Source organism: Nasonia vitripennis, chromosome 3 (assembly GCF_009193385.2).
Source record: "Nasonia vitripennis strain AsymCx chromosome 3, Nvit_psr_1.1, whole genome shotgun sequence".
Taxonomy (NCBI): Eukaryota; Metazoa; Arthropoda; class Insecta; order Hymenoptera; family Pteromalidae; genus Nasonia; species Nasonia vitripennis.
Genome location: NC_045759.1, coordinates 9,840,843 through 9,868,236, shown reverse-complemented (window position 1 = coordinate 9,868,236; position 27,394 = coordinate 9,840,843). Strand labels below are relative to the sequence as shown.

At 47.1% G+C, this 27,394-nt stretch overlaps 1 protein-coding gene across 1 annotated transcript; it reads left to right on the top strand.

The window, feature by feature from the left end:
* The first annotated feature begins 202 nt into the window (after positions 1-202).
* On the top strand, positions 203-27,394 carry LOC100679394 (mucin-5AC). Its single transcript, XM_008215124.2, has 10 exons — positions 203-615; positions 12,700-13,050; positions 13,142-13,594; positions 18,554-20,736; positions 20,810-21,077; positions 21,284-21,943; positions 22,595-23,014; positions 23,192-23,575; positions 24,683-25,237; positions 25,407-27,394. The coding sequence occupies exons 1-10, from the start codon at positions 613-615 to the stop codon at positions 26,628-26,630; spliced, it is 6,501 nt and encodes a 2,166-aa protein (XP_008213346.1). The 5' UTR covers positions 203-612; the 3' UTR covers positions 26,631-27,394.

Here is a 27,394-nt window from a genome sequence, read left to right as displayed (position 1 = left end):
CAGACATGATCAAGAGATATATTGGACACACACACAGACAGTACAGTGCGGGAACATAAAGAGTAGGGAGAAAAGTCAGCGGTGGCTAGAAGGAGAGGCTTTCTCTCCGCAACTCTGTGTACCCGCGAGCAATAAGGCGGGAGGAGCGCCGCGCGGAGAGAAAGGGTCCTGGAGGGGGGCCCTATATAGAGGCCTCACCGGCACTAGAGCCGACTCAAACAGTCGGACACCGGATCTTACCACTCGCATTTTAGAGACCGCGAAAGGCGGTGGAGAGTCGACGCGAAGCAACGAGAGAGAGAGAGAGAGAGAGAGCAAACTTATTTATTAATCGACGAAGCGTTCGAGATTAAATTTCATTTTTTTTCTACGCGCTTACTCTCTCTCTCCAATACTAAAAAATAGACCCGGGAAGCGAGAGAGAAGAGACAGTGTGCTCGGGGTGCTCGCGAGGAGATGGATCGGTGGTGCGAAGTGCTACAGTGAGAGAAAGAGGGACACGAGAGAAAGAGAGAGATATAAGTACGGAGATAAGTAGAGCGACGACCGCTAGCGTCAGACAGATATTTCAGAGCCGGCGCCTAAGCGCGCTCCCCTTCAGTCTCTGCAATCATGGTGAGTTTTTCCAAAGATTCTTCTTCCTTTCCGGATTTTCTCGCGGGCCAAGAAAATGCACATTAAATCGCGATCAATGGAAAAATTGCTAATTAACGAAAGTGGCACAGCGCCGTATTCGGACTTTTACACCGTCGCGTATAAATACCGTTGCAAAATTGTCGAGACTAGCGCTTCTATATAAGCATCGACGACCCATCGATGCGTCTGCGTGGAAAAATAAGCTACTGCGTTGGCGAAACCTTTCCTCGCTCGAAGTATAATCGTATTATAATTGCGCGCGAACGATTGAAACGAGAACAGAAGAAGTTCGGTGTACACACTGCGGGCGTGTGATAATTACGGGTACTTTTTCATCTCGTTACAGCGCGTGTTACGCAAGTGGCAAATCATACAGCTCTGTACGTGTGCAATTCGAATTTCGTATAGGCTAGTGTATTAAGTGCACTTTTCCATATTGTGCAATAACGATTCTATATAATATCAGTCGTCGCCCGACATTCGACACCGTCGCAGTTCTCTCCCCTTTCGAACGTCCAGCTATGATTGATACGTATTATAAAAATCACTTCGCCCAGCTCGGAACTAGCATTATTTTTGTTGTCGGCATAAAGTTTTTAGAATTTACGTAAGGACATTTTTCGTTATCAATATCGAGCTCCCTCGAGTTTTACATAAATACTCGCGGGGGCATAGACACTTTCACGTTTATATGATTCAGTTTATTAGGAAGTGTTTACTAATTTCCTGCAATTTCCAGCAGCGCGGCGATAGGAGTTGCGCAATAATATCGCGAGAGCTATGGCTGTCGGCTGTTTACTTTAAAGTCTTTCGTAATTTACAAGAGCACGTCGATTCCTATTTGAATGTGCTTGCGCCGCGAGAAATGTCATTACGTTAAATTAATTGCATAAAATGGAGCGGATAATTTGCACGAGTGTGTCTAATTGTTACGTATTCAACAAAAAAGTTAGATCAGAGTTTAATCGTGCGATGCGATAGCTTTTTCATAGCATCGAAGAACGCGAAATGAACCCTATATGTATAATACCGCGCGCAGTGAAAAACGATTCGCAACGCTCCTAATTACGGCCCACCTCATTAATGATTGCCCAAGTTTCGCGCGCGGTACATATTTTCCGCAAATTGCAACAACGAGAACAGCATCGGATTCGAATCGGACAAGAATCTAGCTATCGAGCTGCGGTTGTAAACGGGTAATAATATGAGAAAACGGTGGCAACGGATTCTTACACTCCTTTTTTTTTAATTAGACTGCAAATTGGAAAAGTTTCCGCGGGAAAATTTTACGGGATTCGTGTATAAGAGGAGCATAAAACGCGACCGAAGACGTCTATAAAAAAAGAGCACTAGCGAATTTAACAGTTCCGCTTTTATTTCGTCGTTTATCTCACCCGCGCGCCGCGGCTTTTATTCTCGGAGACGTGGATGTTTTTTACGGCGACGAGCCTCGCGCTCTCGGGATTAAAAATTGTTTATTCGGAGTGAAAAATCGCCGCGTGACGAGGATTCTGTTATGCAACGCTATATGCTGTCACTGGCGGGCGAATGATGAACGTTTATTTGTGTACGGTCACAGTTTGTTTGAGCTTATCGGTTATTGCACAAAATCGCCAGTGAAAGTCTCTCTCCCTCGAGTATTTACAATCAATCATTTAATTTTTACAACGAGCACAGTCACTTTATCGAAATAACGACCGATGATTATTAATTAATTACGCCCGTTAAAAGTAATGACATCGACAACTGCGTTGGTATAGTTGAAAAAGATGTAGCCCCTTATTGCGCGATTCTCTCGCGGGCGAGTAAGTACTTATAATTAGGAAAAAATTTATCCTCCGACATAAAAGTCCGGCTAATGCTCATTCAACTGCTATATTCCGCTCGCGCTGTACACTTAGATACACGCCGGTCTCTCATCCGCAAAAGTGGGTTAACTCGCGATTAGAATGCTTTTAATTTTATACGGCTATACTTTTATAAGAAAATTAATGGCGCATCGAGTGAATTACGCCTTGGAGCCTGGTAAATACGTTTCCGAAGAATTTCTAAAAAACAAAGAGCCGAAAAAAAATCGCGCTTTTCCCGACAGAAACGCCGCGCGCGTTATCTGACTAATTAATAGTATTCATCATCGCGACGAAATTACAGGGTAATCATCGACAACAATTAGCCACCGCATTAGTAGCAGAAACAAAAACAACACATCCGAGCAGGCGGAAATTTGCCTCACACATTCTCGCGACGCGCGTCTGGATCTTCTTCTGCTTCTTCTTCTTGTCCCAACGTAAAATGGGGGTCAGTGTGTGAGCAGCCTCTCGCCTAGCGAGGTTACCGACCCGCCGCCGAGGCTTTCTTATTTTTTTGCTCTCTCTCTCTCTCTCTCTCTCTCTCTCTCTCTCTCTCTCTCTCTCTCTCTCTCTCTCGTCCTCGTCGTCTCTCTGCACGCTCAAGGCTGCGACATCGATGATCTCCGTCTGTCTCGTCTCTTTTCTTGCCTACACTTTCTTTGGCCTGTGCGGTTAACGTACTTTCGCTTCGGTGCGACGCCCGATCGAGGCTTTTCTTCCGAGAACTGCAGAGCGCGATGCCGCCGAGAGAAAATGCGGATGTGACAGAGGGGCCGGTTTTTTTCTCTTATAGGACATCTCGAGAATCGAACGAGAGCTTGTGCAATGCGAGCTGCGGTTTATGCGGGGTGTGATAAATTTTGAAAGCTGTAAAAATTTCTCGGAGGATGATTTATCGCTGAGTTTTCGGGGTGAGCGGAGTCTTGAAGAGATTTTTTTCCGAGGACGTTGGGCAACGGTCGAGTTGCGGTTGCAGCGCTGATTCGATGGTGGATAAGCTGTGTAAACAATAATATCGTTATTATATCTGCGCAGCTAATAATCAAACGTATACCTATATAATTTATGCGGAAAAATTTTATGTGGGTTAAAATTTCGTGGGAAAGTGCGGGCTACAATTAAACTGAATAATAGCTATTGCGAGGCTAGATCCTTTGACAATACTGCGTAAAGAATGCCGATAACGAATCGTCGACTCAATTTTCAACTTTTTTCGCGCGTAAAAATCCCCCCAACGAGTTTTTACAGCCCAACGCGTGGGAATATCACACACGCTGCCCTTTGCGTTTCAAAAATTTTCCCGAATTTCCACGCTCCGCTGTGCCGCGTAATGGCGAGGCGATAGTATGCAAATAGCCGCGTATAACAGTACTCTCCGCGCGCGGCTCTGGATATAATTTTGACTTTCGAGCTCTGCGCGTATCGGCGTTTGACAATCAAGTTTCCTGATTAATTTGCGGTTGTACGCGTTACGTCACGCGGGCTTATTTTTCCAAAAGCTCCATTTCCTCGTTCAAACACATACACACATTCCGTCGGTTCTATTAATATAACCAGACATTATATCGAGGCGCGTGTATTTACACTCGCGATCGCGTAACCGCTATTACCGACGTGTCTTTTTCCACCCCAATCGTCACCGGACATTTTCCTTATCCGTCTCTCTCTCTCTCTCTCTCTCTCTCTCTCTCTCTCTCTCTTGGAAAGTGAAATTGCCGCAATTAAAAATGCCAGAGTTTGTCGTCTTGGACCGGCGATTCAAGCGTCAAGCGTGTAATTGCTCTGCGACTTCCGACACTTCGAAAGAGTGAGAGAGACACTGCACCTTAATTGCCGGAAGATGTTGGGCGCGAATTTCCAGTTTTCCCACAGCCAACGTCGCCGCGACCTCTTGATCTGGATACAAGCGTTGCGCAAAGTGTGTGTAAGCTCGACGATCGACACCCCTTTGAAATTGAGATGTTATGGCTATAGCTTCTAAAAGAACCGTTTGTTGAAACGAGAGCGTGTCTACTATTAAAATTTACATTCACGAAAATTAATATGCACGCGGCCCGCCGTGCCGCATAAAAACGAAAACACCCGAAAGAAAGGTATAACGAGAACACTTACGATTTCACTTTCTCATTCGGATTCCTTTTTCCGGCGTCGCACGCGCTCGCGTATATGATTCATAAAATTATCATACATTAAACGTCCTCGCTCGCGGCTGCAGGTGAAAATAGCCGTATAATTATGACAATGGCTGGTATAAAGTAAACGCCGACGGAAAAAAAATCCGCTCAGCTCTGACCTTCTGTATGCAGTGCTTCAATGGGTCGGACCTCTTGGAATTTCTCTTTCTCCGGAACTGGATCGAAATGCCGAAAGAAAAAGTGAAACCTCCAAAGGACGCGCGTCGCGGGATAAGCTTTCGGACGAGTTTTCGAGAGCTTGTGTACAGGCATATGTATATAATACACATCAGCGGAGGGGAAAAGAAAGGCCGCTAGACGCGTATTAGGATATGTGATAAAAAAGAAAGAAAGAAAGATGGTTTGTGTCTGAGTAACAAAGGGTCGCTGACACTAGGCAGAAATGGATCTGTGAATGAGCCGTAGAGAGACACTTCCTTCTTCTTCTATACGTGTAGTCGTCACCGCGTTCGCGTATTCCTTATATGATCGCGGTGTGTATGAGCTATAATTGTAGGCTTTACAATAGGGAAAGTAGCTCGTGCTCCTTAAGCGACTAATTGCCAGGTCGTATATATTTTCGAAAATGGAAATAATCATACACCTACGATTTTTTCAATAACAATCTGTAATCAAAACGATCAGACCAAAAATTTCTCCCGACTTCCGACTGCGGAGACGCGTGAGAGGCATACACTCGACGGAAGCTGCTGCAGCCTTACGCAAGCCGTACATCAGGTTTCCTCCTCGTCTGCTACAATTACACGCTCAAGGAAGAGACAGCCAGCACACTCGGCAGAGATCATCGGACGCGCGCTTTTTAATTGCGCCTCGTAAACAACGACGAGCATATAGTGTTATATATGTGTACCGCCGGCTTTTTTACGGCCTTACACGGCGCTGTACAGCAGTAGCATTTGTCTCGTCTCTCTCTCTCTCTCTCTTTTTTCCTGCGGTCTCTGGAAAGAGAATTTCTTCTCTCCCGACCGCAGGCTCGAGGGATGATTGATAGCTCGTCACGCCGGACCGCCTCGGATTACGCGAGACGAGCGCTTTTGTTGCTGCAGTTGGCTCCTTTATTACCAACGAGTCCGAGGCTGAAGCGCCAAGGATGGTATACACCTTATTATACTCTGCGGCCTCTTCTTGTCTCGTTGGCTTTCATAACGTACGAGGGTTTTGAAACTCGCTCGGATGTGTCCTTCGCTTTGTTTCTTATTTTCTGCTTCGGAGACTCTGTAGAGGAACCAATCGAATTTAACGGGGCTGGTGCATACTCTCACTCCGGCGGGAAAAACAAATTTTTGCATGCAATAATTACTCCCTCGCGAGAGTTTGCGCTTCGGCTCTCCAAAAGAAGAATAAGAAGAAGAAGATTGCACTTGTCATCGTAAACAACGCGTATAATTAGCGGGAAGGATTTCTCTCCGAAAACTCATATTTGCAGCGGCGCGCCGGTAAATAACGAGGCACTAAAGTACGTTTTACTTTCGTTGGTAATAAAGCCGCGCGGCGAGTAAGTTACGACGATGACCAATACTAGACATATCCCGTCGTCGTGTTGTCATCGCGGCAGAAAAACCAGTATCATCAACCCAATTTCGCAAATCCGCGAATTACAAAGTAGATCGAATTAGCCGTTTCGACACGCATAGGTGCACATACGTAGGTACTCTAGATGGTCATCTTTTCGGTTTTCGCAACCGTCGAAAGTTTTCGCAAGCGGCGATGCTGTGCGCTTCTCCGGAAGACGACGTCGAGGACCGGTTATTCTTGAGAGAAAAAAAAACGTCGATTGGGCGAAAGCGAAGGTACACAAGAAAGTGCAGCGAACGATGCACATTCTTTCGCTGTTATTTTCGGACGGCGGCACTTTCATTTCGAGCGAAAATAAGCTTTCGGATATTATACGGCTTCGTTTGAAAGCGCGAAGCTGAGAAACGCCTTTGATTTCATTGAAAAATCCAAACGAGGATACGAGGTGGAGTCGCGAGATCGTTAAACGCTCGTTTATACACCGATGCGGAGATTTGCATTAATCGCTCGAGTGAGACGCCTATAAGGACAAAAAGTCTATACCTATACCTATACTCTGCGTTTAAGACCGGATTTCGTGTGTTCGATCTTGCGGAGAAATTCCTCCCCCACGTGGCGTCGGCTCGCGCACAAAACACATCATCCACTATTCAGAGCGCGAAAAGACCTTAATTTAGAAAAAAAATGACCCCTTTTAAACGCCGCTGCCGCCGCCGGGAAAGTCGAGGAAATTACCAGGAAAGTTTTTACGCGAGAGAACAATTCATTAGTCCAAAAACTTTGCTCGCAACGCGAGCTTTGATCGACTTAAAATTCTCCTTCCGCGCCCGTATAACTTTCATATTTACGTTTTCCTTCGGAGTATTGACGAAGCGATTAGAAGTACACCGTATGCACAACGGGAATTTCCCAACTTTCTCATCATACGTATACTTACTTACACACACGATAAGAATTTTATCGAGCAAAAAGCTCGTATAGCATCGGTTTTATAGAAGCGTGCGATACATATAGTGAAATCAAAAACATTCGTAAATCAGCTAGGCGCACGCGCCTATGCAAATCAACAAAAACATCGTCAATTTGCCGGGAAAAATAGATAGAAAAAAAGAAACCGCGTCATTAGAGCAGCATTTTCGAATTTTCGAATCGATCGAAAGTGCAGCATATGACTACCGGCTCGCGCGACGCCGCGGCAAGTGGAGCGTGAAAGGTTGAGAGTGCAGTAGCATCGTTTTTTTTCTCTCGTAATACGTCGGATGCAGGAACGTGTGCATCGCGCGGAATATTTTCTCGGAAAATGGAAGTACGCGCGCGGGCAATTTTCGAAACGACGTTGTTGCGCCGCCGTCAATCGGAGCGTTAAAAGCGAGAAATTGCGGGCTGCTTGGAAAACAAGCGGATCTTATAATTGAGAGTAATTTATGGAGCTGAGAGAGGCTACTGATTGAGTCGTGTTTAGCCGCCGTTTAAAAATATCCAAGATAAGCTACTGTCGCTGTTATTCTCATAAAAACATAATCGAATATAGAATGCACAATAGCATCTACTCCTTTTTCCGCAAAATCCAACGCTCGCAAATCATATCCGACAACAACTACAACGCACAGCGTGACTCGACCGCGCCTACATGTGTGTGTCTGTGTCCGTAAGTATAAGGAGAGAGATGCTGGCTCTTCGCGCTCGCGGAGAAAGGTGCGCTGACCTCCTTTCGGCGCCCGCCTTATACTTCTCTCTTCCTCTCTTCCACTCGCGGCAAGTTATACACAGGTATATATAGCCGCAAGAACGCGATCGATATAATTACTCCGGCGCGCATTAACCTCGGAAATCGGAATCGCAATAATTCGGCGCGCCTCTAGGAGAAAGTCATTCACGTCTATGATGTGCGTCCCGAATATCTTTTTTTCGCGCGCGCGACGAGATGGTAATCTCGTACACGGGCTTAATGGACGAGGAATTCGGAGGGACGGATTGTGGGTCAGCACGAGGGAAATTTAATAATTCATGCAGGGTCTAATGAAGACTCCACGAGTCGATAGTGGAAGTAATTATACCGATTGTGCGCTGCGCTTGTATAGGTCGACCGATACGAGGAAGTTCTGTTTCATTAGCTCCCACAGAAGCTTTGACTAATTTACTCGAGTGACGATCTGCTTTCGCGGAGTTTCTTCGGAGCGAATAAAAAACGACAATTTCTAAGATAACGAAGCCCAAAAAAGCGCGCAGTCATCTCGGCCGTAGACAGGAAAAAGCGATACGATTCCGATCTCGCGAGACGCGCCCATGATGATTCTCACATTTTCTTCCTAATGGCCGTTGGGCGTTTTCCTCGCGAGATAAGCCGCGAGGCTGAAATCCAGACAATGACAGCGAGGAATTCGGAGCGGATATGATTTGAATGGAGCTAGCGTTTTTTCTCCTCTATACTTCTTCTTTTGTTTACACGAGAGATTTGTAAAATAACGCCGCTGTGCTTCTTCTTTACGCGACGTATCTCTGAAGACGATGAGCTCGCCACTTTCGCTGGATCGGAACGGCTCACGCGTGCGCTGCGTCTCACGGACACGCGTAAAAAGGATTTATGGCTTATTTGTAACGCGTCAGAATTTTTTCATCTTTGGCTGAGCAGGGAAAGTTCGAAATGATCGTCGCTGAGCTGTCGCTGTAACGAGAAGAAATCGTTAGGAAAAAATAACGGCGTTGAAATAACAAACAGCAATTTGCACCGCTGATGACAGTTGTCTCGGCGCGATGCAGCGGGTACAACAGTTATCTAATTGCGAGTTAGGACTTCGTAAATCACTGGACCATTATTTTCTCGCGGCATTACTGCAGCCGGCTCTCTGTATTAATTAACGCTGCTGCTGTATAACGACTTTTAATCAACACTATAACAAGTGCTCGCTCGCTTTGAGTAAGGTATCGGAGAGAAAGAATACCAATGTCTTTCTCTCGTGGGGTCGAGGAGCATAACGTAATTTATTCACGAGTAAATGATCCGGGATAATTAAAATTCGGTCGATCGCGGCGACGAGAAAGTCCGCCGTTATGAAACATCACAGGAGCAGATCACGTCAATGACAGTGAAAACCGATAGCCGGAAGAGCGAGCAAATAAGAAATTTGTCGAGTTTGCTTTACACCTGCACCGACGGTTCGAAAAGCCTCCTTTCTTTTCTCCTCGTCTCGAGATGAATTCGGCCGATGTTTTCTAAGTCACGTAACCTCAGCCGCAATGACACTTTATGCCCCTCGAAAAATCGGCGCGTACAGCGCTAATGGACAAACAACGGACTTTCTAGAGCTGTGCAGTGGAATTTCGCGCGAGAGTTAATATTGCGCAACGGATCGGTTTTCCCCTTTTATTTTCCTTTCTGGTGACACTAACGTGCGTATTACATGTCGCCGCGACGAAACGGGAAATCGGAAAAGCCTCGACGAATACGCGCGTAAGAACGAGTTGAACGATGTTTGCTCACTTTTAAGAGGCTGTTAATTTGAGGATATGTGTGAATCCAATGGTACACACGGCGAGTGGTGAAAATCATGTCTGTTAGAGAAATTCTTTTTTTGCGTTTGTTTATCAGGCATAATCGCTCGCGAGAGTATGTGTGTGGAGAAAGTAAAATTTGCGGGTCACTTTGGTTTTTACAGATTCGATAAGGGGGGAAGTGTCGATAATTTATACAGTCGAGTGGGAATGAAAACGTGATACTTCGATACTGGTTTGGGTGTCCCCGAATAGGAGTAGAAGTGTATCGAAGATAAATCGATCGTATGAATCTGTGAAGAGAAATTCGAACCGACAAGGATCTTATTATTCAATTTTTGCAAATAAGTATACATAAATGTAGTATATTATAACAGACTCTTTAATAGTAACTCGGTGTCACCTATCTTTACAGTGTATACTAAATAGTGCGTCACGTTCTACATAGATAATCCATAAAATTAATATCATAATCGTTAATCGAATTCATTACACCTACTTTCCATTTTGCTAATCAGGACAGAAATCATTATTACTTTTCAAACACACTGTGCATAAATCAAACCTTACACACACGCGCTAGCGATCCCATAAGATTTTCCGCTAGAAAAATAATCCAAGTTTCGCCCGTAAACAGCATAAATATAAAGCCATAACTCGTCCGCGGAAGACCGAAATCAATAAACCCGTCACTCGTACACACTTCAACAGCTTCCTCATGTCTCTGCGGCGCGTTAAAAAGACAGCCTAGAATTCTTCGCGATTACGAGAGCAGAGAGAATAAAAGAAACTATCTCGCCGTCGCGTCACTTTCCTCTAGCCAAGGCGGAGAAAACTTCCGGATCCGGGCGAGACACGAGTAGGTTCAATTAGAAAATCATCAGCATCGCTGCGTATCACGCACGCGCTGTTCTTCGCAGTTCGTTAGAGCCGCGTCTCACTCCAGATATCCTCGTTCCACAGCGCGACCCTGTAACGATAGCATCGCAAACGAGCTGCTATAATCTCGTCGCCGTTACATATGCCGTAAACACACACCGGTGTATAATACAGCCTCTCGTTAAGATGCAGCTTCTTGCACACACGAGGTGTTTTCGAGGCTATCAGCTGCGAGAGATTGATTTTTCGAACGTTTATATTGTTATTACGCATACGAGAAATCCGTGTATCGGGTATTCGTGTCAGGTTAACTCCTGTTTCTTTTTTCTACGAGTGTAATTCGTTTGCTTCGCGGTATATCCTTTAGTTTCGGTCATTAAAGAGCGATTCAGCGCAATTTTAGGTGTACGCGCCGCGTACACTGCAATCACGAGGTATGCGGTCGCGCGCGAAGATTGAACGATTTGCTAGCCTAGACCCAGAAAGTGTCTTTCGAAAATTCGCGCGATTACGTGTGACGACAGATAGCACCGGTGAATCCCACAACCTCGAATTCGTTGCGTGGAAAGTCGTGTATAAATGAAATAATCAAACTTTCTAATAAGTTAGCGAGCGGCGTTAACGCTCGCCGATCTTTATTAAAATCAACTGAACCGCCGGCTCGCGAACTTATTATCGCGGCTCATTTCACTCGCGCGTTTCGCGCGACAGAACCGCAGAAACTGTAAGGTCGACTACATTCACCACTGCTGCTGCTACGGAGTGTAGCTCGAGCGTAAGAGAATAGCGAGGCTTGCAGCTATAAAGTTGCCGCCACCTCTCGCGGGAGAGATATTTCTACGGGGACGGAAAGGCTATAGTTACGGTAAAAAGGAGAAAAAGGAGCGAGTGCGCTGCAGCTGTCTCGGTTGCTTTTAGCGTTACGAGCCGATCGTTTTATTTCTCGGGCAGCTGTAGTGGCGTTAAAATTTTTCTCTCCGCATCGCAGAGCCCGTGTAATAGCCTATTGTGCATTTTCATGCCTGATGGCGCAGACACTTCATTATTTCATTAACGAATCTCTCGCAGATTGCTTTTTAGCCTCCACTGTATACAGTACACGTTCGAGTCTACGTCGTGAATTAAGCCGAAGGAAATGAGACCGCGCCGAAGTTGAAATTTAATGCGAGTCTTCGAGACGCGAAAATTATCTAATAATTATACGGAAAAAGGTTTCTCACGTATGCTAGGAGATACGTATACACCCGCTTTCCGCACGAATGATGATGAAGTACATTCAGACACGTAAATCATTAGCGGCGCGTATCGCGCAAGCACAGCAGCCAAATGACGGCACTTAAACCTCCGGGACGATAATTAAATGCGAAGGCTTTTTTTCCGGCTTCGCGAAATCAAACATCGATGTTTCTGCAAAAATTAAGGAAAAGCTTGTCACGGATGACGGGATTTATCGTCGTGGATCTCCGCGAAGTCGTAAAACCATGTCTCGGAAGATACAGACGCGGACGGGGAGTAAAAACAATCGGCACTGATTGAGTAATTTGCCGAAGTTACATCTGCTGCATAGCCGCAGCGAAAATACATCTCATTGTGTTCCTCGTCTTACGCAACGCGCGAAATCGCCCGTGCAAGAAATATCGATTTGCCACAAACGCCTGCAATCGGCACAATAAAATCGTAGAAAGAGCCGAGAGAGAGATAGGACTATTAAAATTCTTCAAGAGCGTGTGTCCCACGATTAGCCCCACCGCAGGCGACCTGAAACTGCTGCTTCTCATAAAAGAGCTCCGCGAGCGCGTCCTTCTCTCTAAAATCACTTTCCATTATATTCGTGTTATTATATGCCGAGACGAATTGCGCTGGCATTTCTCTATCTCTCGTATAATTGCACAGCCAGTCCACGTCCCTCGTCTCGGAACAAGACTGCTGCTGCGTTCCCAGAACGCGCGCGCGCTTATTTATTATGATAACTGCACCGTCTTTAATGATGTCCAATTGCCAGGCTTTTGCAACGCGTTTAGCCCCTCGTCGTGTTATGTTACATTACAGCGGAATGATGAGCGGCACGTTTGTGCATTTTCTGTGACAAAATTTTCTTTTGTTAAATTCAACGACTCGGCTTTCTTCTTCAGATCGTGCGAGAAGCACTGACATGGGCTGTGTTCATCGGGATCCTGTGTACAGTGCGGGCTGATGGCGACAGATGGTCGCGTCAAATAGCGAACAGCGAGTGGATACCCCTGGCTGATCCTCGTATCAGCCAGAGGGTACAGAACGTCGCACCTCCTGCGGAAGCTGCAGCTCCGGCTGTGGCCACTGACAGCAGTGCCCAAGCTGCTGGTCAAGTTCAAGCCCTGACCCTTCCACCAGCTCTGCAACAACAGTACCAGGAGCAACTCGTCCAGCTGCAGAAGACGCAGGAGAGCATTCAGAGACTTCTGCTTCTGCAGCAGCAGCTCAAAGCCCAGCAGCAGCTCTTGCAGGTAAGTGTGTGTGTGTGTGTGTGTGTGTGGAGATAGTAGACAAAGTAGAATTTTGTGGTAAGTGTTCTACAACGCAAAATTTTCAAAACAGTCGCAAGCCTATCAACCGAACAACTTCGCCAATGCCGAGGACGACAAGCAGGCCTTGCACCAGAGCACTATCGTCAATCTCCAGACGCTGCCCGAATTGGCGCCAGAAGTCCTCGTGCCGCCAGTTCCATCCTCCGAGGCTCTACCGCCGGTATTCCGATCGCAGAATTTCCATCCGGAAACTGACCTGAAACGAGATCACGGCCACCGTAGCCAACAGCAAAATTCACAATCCACGAGTTCCGAACAAGATTACCGGCGAACTCACGAGGAATCGATACCTCCACCGCGAGCTAGTCGTCCCCGCGAGGACGGCGAAAAAGATTACCGCCCGAAGCACAAGAGCCGTTACGAGACGGGAGCGCAGAGGCATAAGGAAGAGCCTTCTCATGTGAACTTTGTCACTCCGGCCACGAGCGTCGTTCTACGAGACGACAGCGATGAACAGGAAGAGGTAATATATTACACTTTGCTTCTAGGAGCTCTAAGCTTCTTACGCTATTTTACCCGATATCGCAATATTTTAAAAATACCCTATCTCGTACTAGGTTCTGTTAAGGATTATAGGAGCAGAGTAAAATGTAAAATAGGCGCAGTGTAGTTATAATAGAGTTTATTGTAGTTACAAGAGAGATGACCTCAACAAAGCACTCTCCACCTCTTAGTCTAACATACTCGAGGGCTTCCGAAAATATCACCCGTCCATATATATCGAGGGCCAGACTAGAACTACCTATCATGTCGCTTGATGCTCGCGCCGAGCCTATCGTCCAGAAAACATTCATGTTTACATATCTATACACACCTTCATATATACATTATACATACTCGCTTAAGCGCTTGCGCCAGTCGTCGAATATTCTAGATACAATGTCGAGGAATTTTCCTTAACACTCCCGCTTTCCGAGACATCAATCGCTTTAAGATTTTCAACAAAGCTTAAACCTATATTCTTACATAATTTTACAAAAAGCTCCCGCGCTAATGCTTTTGTGAAGACATCGGCGAGCTGATTTTCGCTTGGTACATACTTCACATCGATCGCTCCACACTCATACTTCTCTCTAACGAAGTGATGCTGGACTTCTATATGCTTAGAACGCCTATGAAAAACAGGGTTTTTTATCAATTGAATTGCACCTTGGTTATCAATGTTTAAAATGGTAGGCTTTGTGCATGGAAATCCAACATCCCTCAAAAGCTCTCTCAACCATACGACCTCTCGCGTGGCGTTGCTAGCCGAGACGTATTCGGCTTCGGTGGTGCTGAGTGTTACACTTTTTTGTCTTTGAACATTCCACGAAATCGGACCGCCACAGTAACGAAAAATGTATCCGGACGTAGATCGTCGCGTTTCTGTGTCGCCCGCGTAATCCGAATCACAAAACCCAATTAATTCGTGATTACTCCCGCTGTTTTTGAACAGTATACCGTGATTGACTGTACCTCTAAGATATCGCAAAATGCGCTTCGCTGCTGTCCAATGTGCAATCGTATAATTATCTAAGAAACGACTAAATAAATTTACTCCGTACATCATGTCAAAACGCGTGACCGTAAATAGAAACATTAAAGAGCCAATTAGTTCTCGGTAAGGCAATTTCACTGTCTCAGAATCATGTTGTTTCATCGAGTTCAGATCTATTCCCTTCTCTACAGGGGTACATACTGTTTTGGCGTCCAGCATGTTGAAGCGCTTCAAAATTTTCCACGCATACTCTGACTGATGAAGAAACATGGTTCGATTAGCCCGATCGCGTTCAATCTGCATACCGACAAATGTACGCGGTTCGCACACAGTAATTTCAAATCTTTCTTTTAGCGCACTAATTATATTAGTCAATACATTACTTTGTTTGGCCATAACGAGACCATCGTCGACAAATAATATAACATATACAAGCTCGCTATTTTTCTCGCTTACAAATATAGATTTTTCTGAGTCACACGGTTTAAAGTTTAGGTCTAACATACAATTTTTAAAGGTAATATTCCAACATCTGGAAGCTTGTTTTAGGCCATACAAGGCCCTTTTTAACTTACATACCACATCGTCAACTTCGCCTCTTATATTTAGTCCCTCCGGAATGGCCATATATACTTCGTCTTCTAAAACACCGTGCAAAAAGGCCGTTTTTACGTCGAATTGGACAATCTCGTAATCTTCTTGATTAGCAATAGCAAGCAGCATTCGCAAGGCGTCATATCTAACTACCAGGGCAAAAGTTTCCTGGTAATTTTTGCCATACTCCTGTCCAAAACTTTCAGCACAGAGGCGCGCTTTACAGCGACTCTCTTTACCGGCCTTCGCCGCCTGATACTTCAGGACCCATTTCGAATCGATTATGCTGTGACCGGTAGGCTTTGGTACCAACTCCCATGTGCCGTTTTTAGCATGCGCCTGTAGTTCGTCATTAATTGCTGCTTTCCATCGCACAGCATCGGGTCCCGTGATTGCCTCCTGATAGGTCTGTAAATCATTATACTCGATTATATTAACTTGATACTTGCTTGGTTTTTTGATGTTGCTCCGGTCCCTCAGCTGGCGATCGTTTGAGTATGCTGCTTTCGTCGTTTTAGCGGGTACTGGCTCGACTTCCGGTGGTGGCGACGCTACTGGCCTTGCCGCATGGTCCGCGATTCGTCGAGGAGACGGTGGTAACGACGGCGGTTCTGGAATTAGAGATGGAGGTGCTGGAGAGTCTCTCTCAACAGCTTCCTCCCGTTCCATTTCCCAAGGTTGACCTTTATGCTTCCAAATAGTTGCTGAATCGACCGCATCTTCTGATGCTTCTCCGACACCATCTTCATGGAAATCCGCCTCTCTTGACTGAATTACTTTCTTGGTTGCCGGATTATAGAACCTATAATTCCTGGAATCTCCTTCGTAGCCAACGAAGGTTGCCTTGAATGCTTTTGCGTCCATTTTCTTACGAAACATTTTTTGTATGTTCACATAGGCTGGAGATCCGAATACTTTCAGATTGCTGTAGTCGGATTTTTGTCCGGTCCAAGCCTCGAAAGGCGTAGAGTTTGATTCCTTGTCTGAGGTTGCTCTATTTAACAGGTACACGGTTGTATTGATTGCTTTAGCCCATAGAAATCTCGGTGCGTTCGCTCTGAGCATCATTGTCCGTGCGCTTTCTACAATGGTCCTATTGGCGCGTTCAGACTTCCCATTTTGCTGCGGCGCATAGGGCGCAGACGTTTCGTGCTTAATACCTTTATCTTCCAACAATTTTCTCATCGATCTGTTACAATACTCGGTGCCATTGTCGCTTTTCAGAACTTTCATTGGACGATTGAACTTCGTGTTGACTTGACGTTCAAATGCTTTAAATCGATCATAGACATCCGCCTTGTGTTTGAGGAAAGATACCGTTCTGTAGTTAGAAGCGTGGTCAATAAAAGTTAGAAAATACCTCGCACCTCCTAGTAATGTTACGCTCATCGGACCGCACACGTCGGAATGAAACAGTTCACCCGGCAGCCATTTACGATGCTCCTGGTCCTTCTTATGTGGGTGTAGGTGCGACTTTCCAATTTTGCATGAGTCGCACGAGAAAATCGATTCGGCTTTGACATCAACACCCTTTACAATGCCCGTTTTTACCATACTTAACAGCGTTTTTTCATTGACGTGGCCACAGCGCTCGTGTAACCGTTGCAGGCTGACTGTAGATACATTTGCTTCAGGTCGCTCGACCATTCGAAACAGCATCCGATATATTTCATTCCCCTGATTAATACCTTGTGCGACCTTGATACCTTCAAAGAAAAACTCCACTTTTTTGTGAAGCTAACTCGGTATCCTTTCGATGTACATACTCCGACCGAAACAAGATTCTTTCGCAAACGTGGAACATAGAGCACGTCTACGATTTTTCCAGAGATCCATTCGCCATCGACAAGCTTTTTAATAAAAATTGTTCCTTTGCCTTCAATTTTACACTCTTCGTTGTCCCCGAGAGTCACGCTTTCGCCGCTGCATACCGAAAAATCTTGCAACCAATCTCTTCGATAAGTTAAATGTCTTGAGGCGCCACTGTCGGTCAGCCAAACGTCCGTGCTATCAAGCTTTAATATTCTAGCAATTTCTCGCTGGTTCGCAGCGTCGTAATATAACTGTCTATCATTAATCGTCGCTACAAGGGCGACCGCGTTTGATTCGGAGTTTTGTTTACCTTTATGATAGCTTCTCTTCTTCTTGGGACAGTTTCTCGCGAAGTGACCAGTCTTCTTACAATAATAACATGTTAATCCTGTTGTTGTCTTTCTTCCTTGGTATGTTCTGTTATCGTGTGATCTCGTCGTTCGTTTATCGAATCTTTGTTTTTCATAAATATTAGGCTTCGTATTAACTATAAACGCGCTCGTTTCTTCTTCAATTTCGCTAAGACGTTTTTCTTCTTTAATTAATCGCTCCTGGAGCTTATTTAGGGTTTGATCCTTGGCATCGACACTGTCCCATGCTGTCACAAAATTATTATATTTCGTTGGTAAGCTGCCCAGGATTTTAGCAACGATTCCAAGCTCCGATACTTTTTCTTCTAAGTCTTCTAACATTCGAGCCATATTCATCACTTTCGTGGAAAATTGCACAATCGACTCGGTTGGCTCCATTCGACATGCATAAAACTTCTGGAGCAAGCTCGCTTTATTAGCTTCGGATTTTTGCTCGTGAATGAGCTTGACCTTCATCCACATCTCGTGGGCAGTATCGCTAGTAATACAATTTTCAAGCTGAAGCGGCATCATAGAGCCTGCCAATAAGCACATAGCCTTTGCGTTGTCTGCAATCCATTTCTTACCATCGGTATTCGTTAAATCTGCTGGCTTCTCGGTGGTTCCGTCGACTACTTCAAATACGCCATTAGCCATTAGTGTTACGCGCATTTGGAATTTCCATAATTGATAGTTTGTGCCATCGAGTTTGTTGAGGTGTATCGGTGATTCATTCGCTGTTGCCATGTTGATTGTCTTCGCTTCGGTTTGCGGTATACTTAAATATAATGCAATCAATGTTATCACTTTTCACACTTGCACTATTACTCTAGTACGCTCCTGGGCCCATAACCTGTTAAGGATTATAGGAGCAGAGTAAAATGTAAAATAGGCGCAGTGTAGTTATAATAGAGTTTATTGTAGTTACAAGAGAGATGACCTCAACAAAGCACTCTCCACCTCTTAGTCTAACATACTTGAGGGCTTCCGAAAATATCACCCGTCCATATATATCGAGGGCCAGACTAGAACTGCCTATCGTGTCGCTTGATGCTCGCGCCGAGCCTATCGTCCAGAAAAATATTCATGTTCACATATCTATACACACCTTCATATATATATTATACATACTCGCTTAAGCGCTTGCGCCAGTCGTCGAATATTCTAGATACAACAATTTCCTTAACAGGTTCAGTTGGTTTACGTACCGGCCGAGACGTTGGCACAGCGAGGACATGCCAAGCTTCACAAGTCGCAACCCAGAAAGCATCATCCCAATCGTCATCATCAACAACAACAGCAACAGCAACAACAACATCATGGACAATCAGCCTCGACAGCTTTGCCGTTCCACGACGCGTACGCTCGCGAGATTCTGCACCAGTTGCAGAGACAGCACGAGGAGAAGAATCAGTACCTGAATCAGGAGCGCCAGAAGGAAATCGCTCGATTACACGCGGAACAGAAGGAATTGGAGAGGCAAGCCCGATTGCATCAAGAAGCCGTCAGGAAGGAACAAGAATTAATGAGGCAGCGCGAAGCCGAGAAGAAGAGGAAGGAGTTGGAGAAGATGGAAGAAGCGGCGCGACAACGCGAGCTTCAGAGAATACAGGAGATCAGGGAGCAAGAGAGACTGGAGCAGAAAAAATTGGCCGAGCTTAAGGACAAGGAAGAAGAGGAGAGGCGAAAGGAGTTCGAGAGATTTTCCACGTACGAGAGGGAGAAGGAATTGAAACGTCAGAAGGAATACGACCAGAGCCGTGAACACGATGTCAGAACGAGACCGGACCACGGATTCGCTGATGTACAACAGACCCAAAGTTACGAAGAGCATCCTGATGCCCAACCGCTGGTTCAGGATACCCAGCTCCACCATCAACATCTGACCGAGGTGACGCACAAGAGCAACAAGCCGTCCAGGCACAGAAACAAGCCGCGAAAACAGCAGCATCACTTCCATCAACAGCATCAACAACAACAACCGGAGTACCACGACTCAGCCGAATCCCAGTCGACAACTCCTTCGCCGAATCAGCCGCCACTTTCCGTGTACATGGGAAGCTCTCTGGTTGACCACAATCGCGTTCAATTGAGCGACGTACTGAAGACACTGAAGAACGCCAGAACCATAGCTGTACTCGATAGCTTTGGTCCTGAAACTCCTAGAGTCTTCGTGGGACCTAGAAATTTGGATCCTCCAGCGGGTTACGCCAAGTTTGATCTACCGTATCTGTCCTCGATTGAGAACAATCGCGTGGAGAGGAAAGTGGACAGACTGCCTTTCTTCGTAGCACCGTTGAGTTTTGAACCCCCACCTGGTTATTCGAAAATCCCCTTCCCAGCCCCACACATCGGTTCGGTAGTGATCAACAATTTAGAGAACGTCGAAATCAAGCCGCATGAGAATCAAAATCTGCACCCGACCCCACTGATAGAACCTAACTCTTACGTTGTAAGCAACCAGCCATTGTCTGCCTACGATGTCAGTACACCGGTTTCTTTCCCTCAAGAATCCAGTACACCGAGATACGAAGTATCGTCTTTGCCTGCTAGTCAATCAAGTACCAAATGGAGATTCGATAGTTTCTTTGAGAATAAGCCCTCGACTGAGATACCATCCGCAGTAACTGCCGCTTCTTATCACGAGGAGCGAACTCCGACGAGCAAGTTCGAACGACCTTCGAAGACCAGAAATTACTACAATCCCAACGAAGTGTCCACTACGCCCACCTACTTCAGCCCGAAGACGGTATCCGCATTTTCCTTCGAGCAAACTGTCCCGCAGTCAACACCTTCCTACCACGAGGAAGAACCGCCTATGCATCACAGTGTGGATTCTCATCTGGTTGATCAGAACGTCGGTCATCATCGGCAGACCCACCCTCGATTCCCTGACCCAGAACCTCAGCGCGAAACGACTCACCACCGTTTTGCTGATCCAGAACCACAACGCGAAACGACTCATCATCGTTTTGCTGATCCAGAACCTCCACGCGAAACGACTCACCACCGTTTCCCTGACCCAGAACCTCAACGCGAAACGAGTCACCACCGATTCCCCGAATCAGAATCTCCACGTGAACCAGCTCGTCAGAGATTCCCCGTTGATCCTAATGGTCACTCCGTCACCAGTACGTACTTCTCGAATCCTTCCAACTATGACGATCCGGCTCAGTATAATTTGCCTGCTGAACTTCCGGCCATCTCTCCCCAACTCCCTGGATTGGTGAATGCCTTGGTTGAGAAACCTGACATACCCATACCGAGTACCATCCACCCACCAACTCCATCGACCACGACCACTACCACCACGACGACCACAACGACAACCGAAGCGCCTACGACGACCTACAGGCCTCGTTCGCGACAGAGGTAATTTCAACGTTACTAGTGCAAAGCAAGATTGTGAATTCAGTTTTAATAATGGATGAATATGGTTTTACAGGAGCAGAATTAGCGCACCCAGAGCCACCACTCTGTCGCCACCGGGCAGAGGACACTCTGAAAGGGCGACGAGGAGACCGGTGAATAGGTCCAAGTCAAAGTACACGACCACTACTGAAGAATACAACGACTCGTCGTACGATCCCACGAGAAGAAACTCCGTCACCACTTCGAGATACGACGACCAAGACAGTCACAGCAGAAGACCGACAGTTCGCTCTCACTACAAGCCTCGCGACGAGGAAACTAAAGAATCCATTCAGACTCAGGTGCGTAGAAAGAATTATTTTTAAGGTGAATAGTCGTAATTTCAAAGTCTCCAAAGTTTACCGACGCATTCACTACGCGACGAGAGAAACTCAATCGAAGTTTCTACGAATTCAGAGGAGCGATTCGGCGGAGAGAAGCTGGCTATCTCAACGAAAAGCTTATCTCTGAAACGCATCTCACGTACTAAGCCTCACGTACTTTGCAGATCGTAGATTCAAATGCTCCGAGTGAACAAGGTCAGCGCGGCGTCGGCAGCAGCAGCGGCAACGCCTACGAAAACGTACCCCTGATCGATTCCGCCCCTCCCGCCTCCTCCGGTGGTGCACCCACAGCGGATTTAAATATCCCGGTCTATCAGCAGGACGATTATTCAGCCTCCACGGCTTCGTCGGTCGACAACTTCTCTTCGCATCGGGACTCGACCGGCAGCATTTCAGATTCCATCCTGCCACTTAGCGGCCTCGAGTACACCCGGAAGTCGACCTTCGCTCCGAGCTTCTCCAGTTCCTCGCCTTCTTACGATCACGTGGACGAGCAGCCGGTCAACGGGTTCAACTACAGGACTCACGAGACCCACACCACCCGGGACTACCCGTACTTCCGGCCTGGAAAGACCGAGAGCGTTCTCTTCGAGCCAATCGCCACTACCGATCTGCCGAACGTGCAGAGGTCCCAGTTACAGGACTTCTCGCCGGTCTATCATTCCTTCGACTCCGGGGAGACTCCCAGGCCGATCTATCGTGAATCGACCGGCAGCAACAGCGGCAGCAGCAGCAGCGAAGAGGAGTCGCCGATCTTCTTACCGATCTCCCACGATAAACAAGAGGAGTACTCTTATCAGACTACCGCAACCGAAGCTCCCGAGGTGAGTTCTTGTCTCGATTTTTCTACACGTGTTCTTACAACGGATTAGTCGCGCGATTATCTCCTGAGAAACAATTATTTAAGCGCATATTATCGCGTAGAATTCATTACCGATATTATTTCGAAACCGAAGGACTTCGTTGGATTCAATCACGCGCACCCACCGATCGATACGACTTTTCTCCCTCGACAGATCGGAAATTGGCTGTCAGCTCAAAATACTTGTATATACTTTGTGCGAGAGCGTAAAGAGAGCATCGATCAATAGCCGTTAATGAAGATAAATATTTGAAGACGAACTAACCGATGGCAAATCTAAGCCACTCCGTGTGTGAAAACAGCCGGTAAATTGGGTCTCGTCAGTGGTCGAATGAATAATTCAGTTCGCAAACTTTTCCAGTTAATCAAACTGATCTTAATCAATTTGCACGTGCATTTAAGCTAAGGGCGAGCAAAATCTCGGAGAAACTTCTCGGCGCGGACTGGTATCGCGTGCGGAGAAAGTCAAGGTTCTACTCTTCGATTGCCTATCTTTATCAGACGCGCGGATCCTTGAAGTGCAAGCTGTGCACCTATACACACAAGCAAACTTTCGAGCCGGTAGGCCAATTTCATACCGGGTCAATGATTTTTCGAATATGATACCTTGCAGACGACCACCACTACGACGACGACGACAACCGAAACTCCGGTGGTAACGCGTCAACGAGTCCGCGGACGTCTAGGAGGTCGCACAACCGACTCGGCCATCCAGACACGTCCACGAGGTTCCCAGGACGAGTACGTGCGCTTCAGCGCCGTGAACCAGGACAGCTCCTCGAGGTCCAACGGTCGCCAGAGAGCTAGACCCAGGACTCGACCTCAGCCCAGCGGTAACTCGCCGATACAGACGGAGGGACAGGAGTACGTGAGGATACAGAGTAGCAGCGCGCGCAGACAGCCCGCTACCAGCACCACTACGAGAACGACCGTCGAGGAACAGCCTAAAGAAGACGAGGAGGATTACGGCTTCATCAGGCAGCCTAATTACAGGCCGGCGCAGCAGACTAATTACAAAACTACCCAGGCGCAGGTCGGTATTATACGCTTGCTCTTTAATTAGAGTACACAGAGCGAGGGACTTCCTCTTCTTTTGCGAAGTGGCTCTTCTACTTCACAAATCGATAAGCGCGATTCGGGTCAGAACGAAAGTCGCTTTCTAAGCGTTAAGAAAGCGCTCTATATAATTACGCTAGATATGATATTCCAGATAACCGAGATCCCCGAGACCACCACAGCCGAGTCCAGCCAGTCGCAGATCCTCAAGAACCGCGCGAAGTATTTGTCAGCCAACGGCCGTCGGCCAGCTTCCAGCAGTTCGAGAGTAACCACAACCCCGAGATCCGATGACACGGCTTACACCGTCAGACCACGTAGTCGCGTGAGTGGCAGCAGCCAAACCGACTCAGTTAAACCGACGAAGGCTCGTGGAAGACTGCGTAGACCCGGGGCCAGGAGGCGGGTGACCACCACTACCGAAGCCACCCTAGAAGACAACAACGAGCTGCCCCTCGATGAGAACTACCCCAGGATTCATCCGGGACAGATACAACAGGACGCCGCCAGACGCGGAGAGGATCTCGCTGACGAGAACGTGAGTGTATAGAAAATGCGCCTGAGAAGGCGTTACGTTGGTGCGGGGTCGATAAGATCTCTCGTGGGGAATACAATGGGTGTGTGCGTGTTTTTCCTTTGCGTAACGCTATACGAGTGATCAGTTTGCCAGTGCTTCGTTTGAACTCCTATTATGTTGTGTGTACATACGAACAAATTGTGATTATTTATTTTCGGAGATTTTTATCGTGGAAAATTGCCCGCTGCTGCGTTATATTTCTCTAGTGCATTAAATTATACTATATAATTGTTATGTAAAATAATGTCCATGAATATATGCATCGAGACTAGAAACTGTGTTAGGTACCCTTGTTTCGTAACAACACGACTCGATTACAATGTCATGAATATTATTAAACGCTGTGTAATAAAGAATAACAAAAGTAACAAGTCACAGTAACCATCTCATTTGCGGATAGCATTACTGCTTGATATCTCGCTGGGCAAGCCGGGCACATCGACGTTTCGCGAAATCGAAGAAATTAGCATACATATCTGATTTCCATAAATCGCGCGTAATTAAAATTTTCCTCGGAGCTGCCGTCGCCGCCCACGCGCTGGCAATATGCAATAAAAAAGGAAAATAAGAAAGCAGCGCGACTGGATTTTCAGCGGCGCGCATTACGCTCTAGCACACTTACGCCGGCGGGCAATCGATTGTCCTGAATTTTTCCCACTGCAGTCGCTGCATGCTATGCTCTTCTGCGATTCTTGCACTCCTACACTAGTATATATCTTATCTCCTTTTCATTCTCTCTCGTGGGTTGTCTCTAATTTCGATTTCCTCTCTCTTTATTTTCTCTCTTTTTCCTCTCGATGCAATTAGTCACGGACGCGGATAATGCCTTGAACCCTTCGCACGTCGCTCCGCGAGATCGATAGCGCGGAATTAAAATTTAAGGGCCGCTTTCGCCGTTGAAATTCTTTTTACCAAGAACGACGGTAAAAATATAATAACGTCATAAAATTGCAAGGCGAGATGAAATTGCCAGCGTCATTTCCCCAGGCGACAGGCCCGTCCCTCTCAAAGAAATTGTATTATACTATCCTCTCACACACGTGTCCCGTCTCTGTCTCTCGATTCCAGTACCCCCAGGAGTTCCTGCTGAACTACGGCGCGTCGCAGAATTACCGCAACCGCGACGACCAGTACGAAGAGCGTCGTCGCAATAACAATCGACCGACGACCAGTCGCTCCTCGTCCTCCGACATCTACGGCGCCGAGAGTCAGTGGTCCACGAAACTCACCGGAAACTCTTTCCAGCCCAGTAGCTACACCCCTAACCAGCCTATAGGCGAGAGCAAGGATTCCGAGAGTCAGGGCCAGGAGAAGGCCGGGGATCTTCCGGAGATAATCACCGCAGGACCCGATGTGCCCTCCATCACGGTTCTCGTCAGCTCCGATGATGAGAAGCCGGAAGAGAAGAGAGAACAGGAGACGAAGCAAGAGGAGCACAAGTCCAGCTCCGAGGAGACCATCATGGGCAGCATGATGGAGTCGATGATCGACTTCGGCAAGAAGATGGGCGTCACCGAGATGACCGACGATGTGGCGATTACCACAACTACCACTCCCGAGAGCACGTCGTCCACCGAGACCACTCCGGAAGTTAATAGGGCCAACACCGCCACGTTTAAGAAGGTGAGGCGCTGATCTAAAAATAAACAGACTCGGCTCGGGCTAAATATTCCGTACCGTCTGGGGCTCGGAATAGTGTCGTTTGAATTTCATCCGCGCGACTATTGACTTTCCCGGTAGGTGCTTGCGTAAATAATAACGAAATGCAAACGCTGGCCTATATATTTTTCAGGCCGGTCTGAGGAGGAGACGAGTCCGAGTGAGAGTTCGACCGGCTGGAGCCTCGGCGGAGGACTTCGTCACGGCCGAGAGCCAGAGTTACGACTCCTCGCTGAACAACCTGCCTCGCGAGGCCAACAAGTTCCGCAACTTCTTCGTCGTCACCGCCAAACCGACCACCATCACGGCTTCCGCGATCACGACATCGACGAGGACGACTACCACGACGACCGAGCCACCGAAGACCGAAAAGTCCGTGTTCGAGAGTTTCCTCGACAAGATGCTCGGGGAGGACGAGGTGCCGACCACCGTAGCACCCGAGGTGGTCACCAGTTCCCAGGAGGACGACGAAGATTCCTGGACCGGTGTCTCAACCATCGTTCCGGCCCAAGAGGTAACGACCCTCAGCCCGACGACTCAGAAGAACGAAGAGCTGGTCGATAACACCGAACTGCCAACGACGGTGATCGATACCACCACCACCACCACCACAACCACCACAACGACGCCAAAGTCCACGGAAGAGTCGAAGAACAACAACAGCGGCGAGAACGTGATCCAGTCGCTGAATCGGGAGAACTCGCTGCGCTACTTCGTGACCAAGAGCCCGGCGTTCAGCGAGTACCTGCGCAGCCAGGAGAAGTCCAAATTGTCCGAGGACAGTCCGGACCATCCCAAGAACCACAGGTCCAAGTGGAGCGAGGTCCGCTACCCTAGCGACAAGTCCCTCTTCGAGTTCGCCAAGTGGAACACCAAGAACCTGACGGCAGAGGACAAGTCGGCGCAGCAGCAACAGCAGCAGCCAACGGCCAGCAGCAGCGAAGCCGACAACTCGAGCGTCACCGACTACGTCAAGGCCATCTTCGAGAGCATCAAGAGCGCCGACGAAGAGCACCACCAGAGCGCCAAGCTCGCCGAGCAGGCGACCACCCCACCTCCGCCAGAAATCAAGACTTCGGTGTCCACTTCCAGCAGGGTCAGCTACAGCAGGAGCCAGAGCAGCAGTAGTTCCAGCAGCAGCCCCACTACCACCACCACGACTCAGGAACCAGCGACGTTGGGTCCGTTCGTCCCGTCGATGATGAGCAGCGGTCCGGTGAAGAAAACCTCGCTGGAGACGAACCTCGGCAAGATCCTGAGGACTTCGACGACGACCAAAGTGTCCCAGATGACCGAGATCTGCTACCGCGGACGCTGCGTCATGTCGAAACCGAAGAAGGACGGCGTCTCGAGATGAAGGAGATAGCTCGCGAAGCCAGCTGAGATGATGATGCTTTGGAGTTGTCGATCAGAGCGAACTTCACAGCTTGTCGCAATCGGTTTATAATCTATACTGTCAAATTCATTACGTACACACACACACACGTCACTGGGCACTGATATATGTATTTATTGAAATTCATCTCGAAATCACCTTTCAAATCTATACCTATACTTCATCGCATCGCAGAGGGAGAGTGACCCAATCGTATAAGTAAGCCAAATAATGACAAAAGAGGACAGGGGAAGGGGCGATCGTTACGTATTTATTATTGGCCCGCTACTTCTCGGGCTGCGCCCAAAATCTTTGTGGAACTGCAAAGGCGACGGATTTTGTATAGTTATTGCACACGTATGTGGAGAAAGAGAGACGCGCCGTGTGTACTCAACGTTGCTCTCTTTTTGATCTAAGGGTAAAAATTATTATTATACATATAATCCGCGTATACTAATATTCCGCTTTAAATTCTGTACGATACACACCAGGATCCGTCCAAGCAAACGGAGACGAGAAGCGAGTTTTTGTATTTAATTTTAACGCGTATATATTATATAACTTGTGTATGTACTACGTATACGCGTAATCCCTTCGTATAATAATTAAGGTATTCATAGCTCTGTAAGTGTATTTAATTGATAATACTCCGCTCGTATTTAAGTTATAATTGTAATAAACTAAGCGTGATAATAAAAAGGTGAGCGAAAACACACATTATTTTAATAAACATTTTTAAAATACAA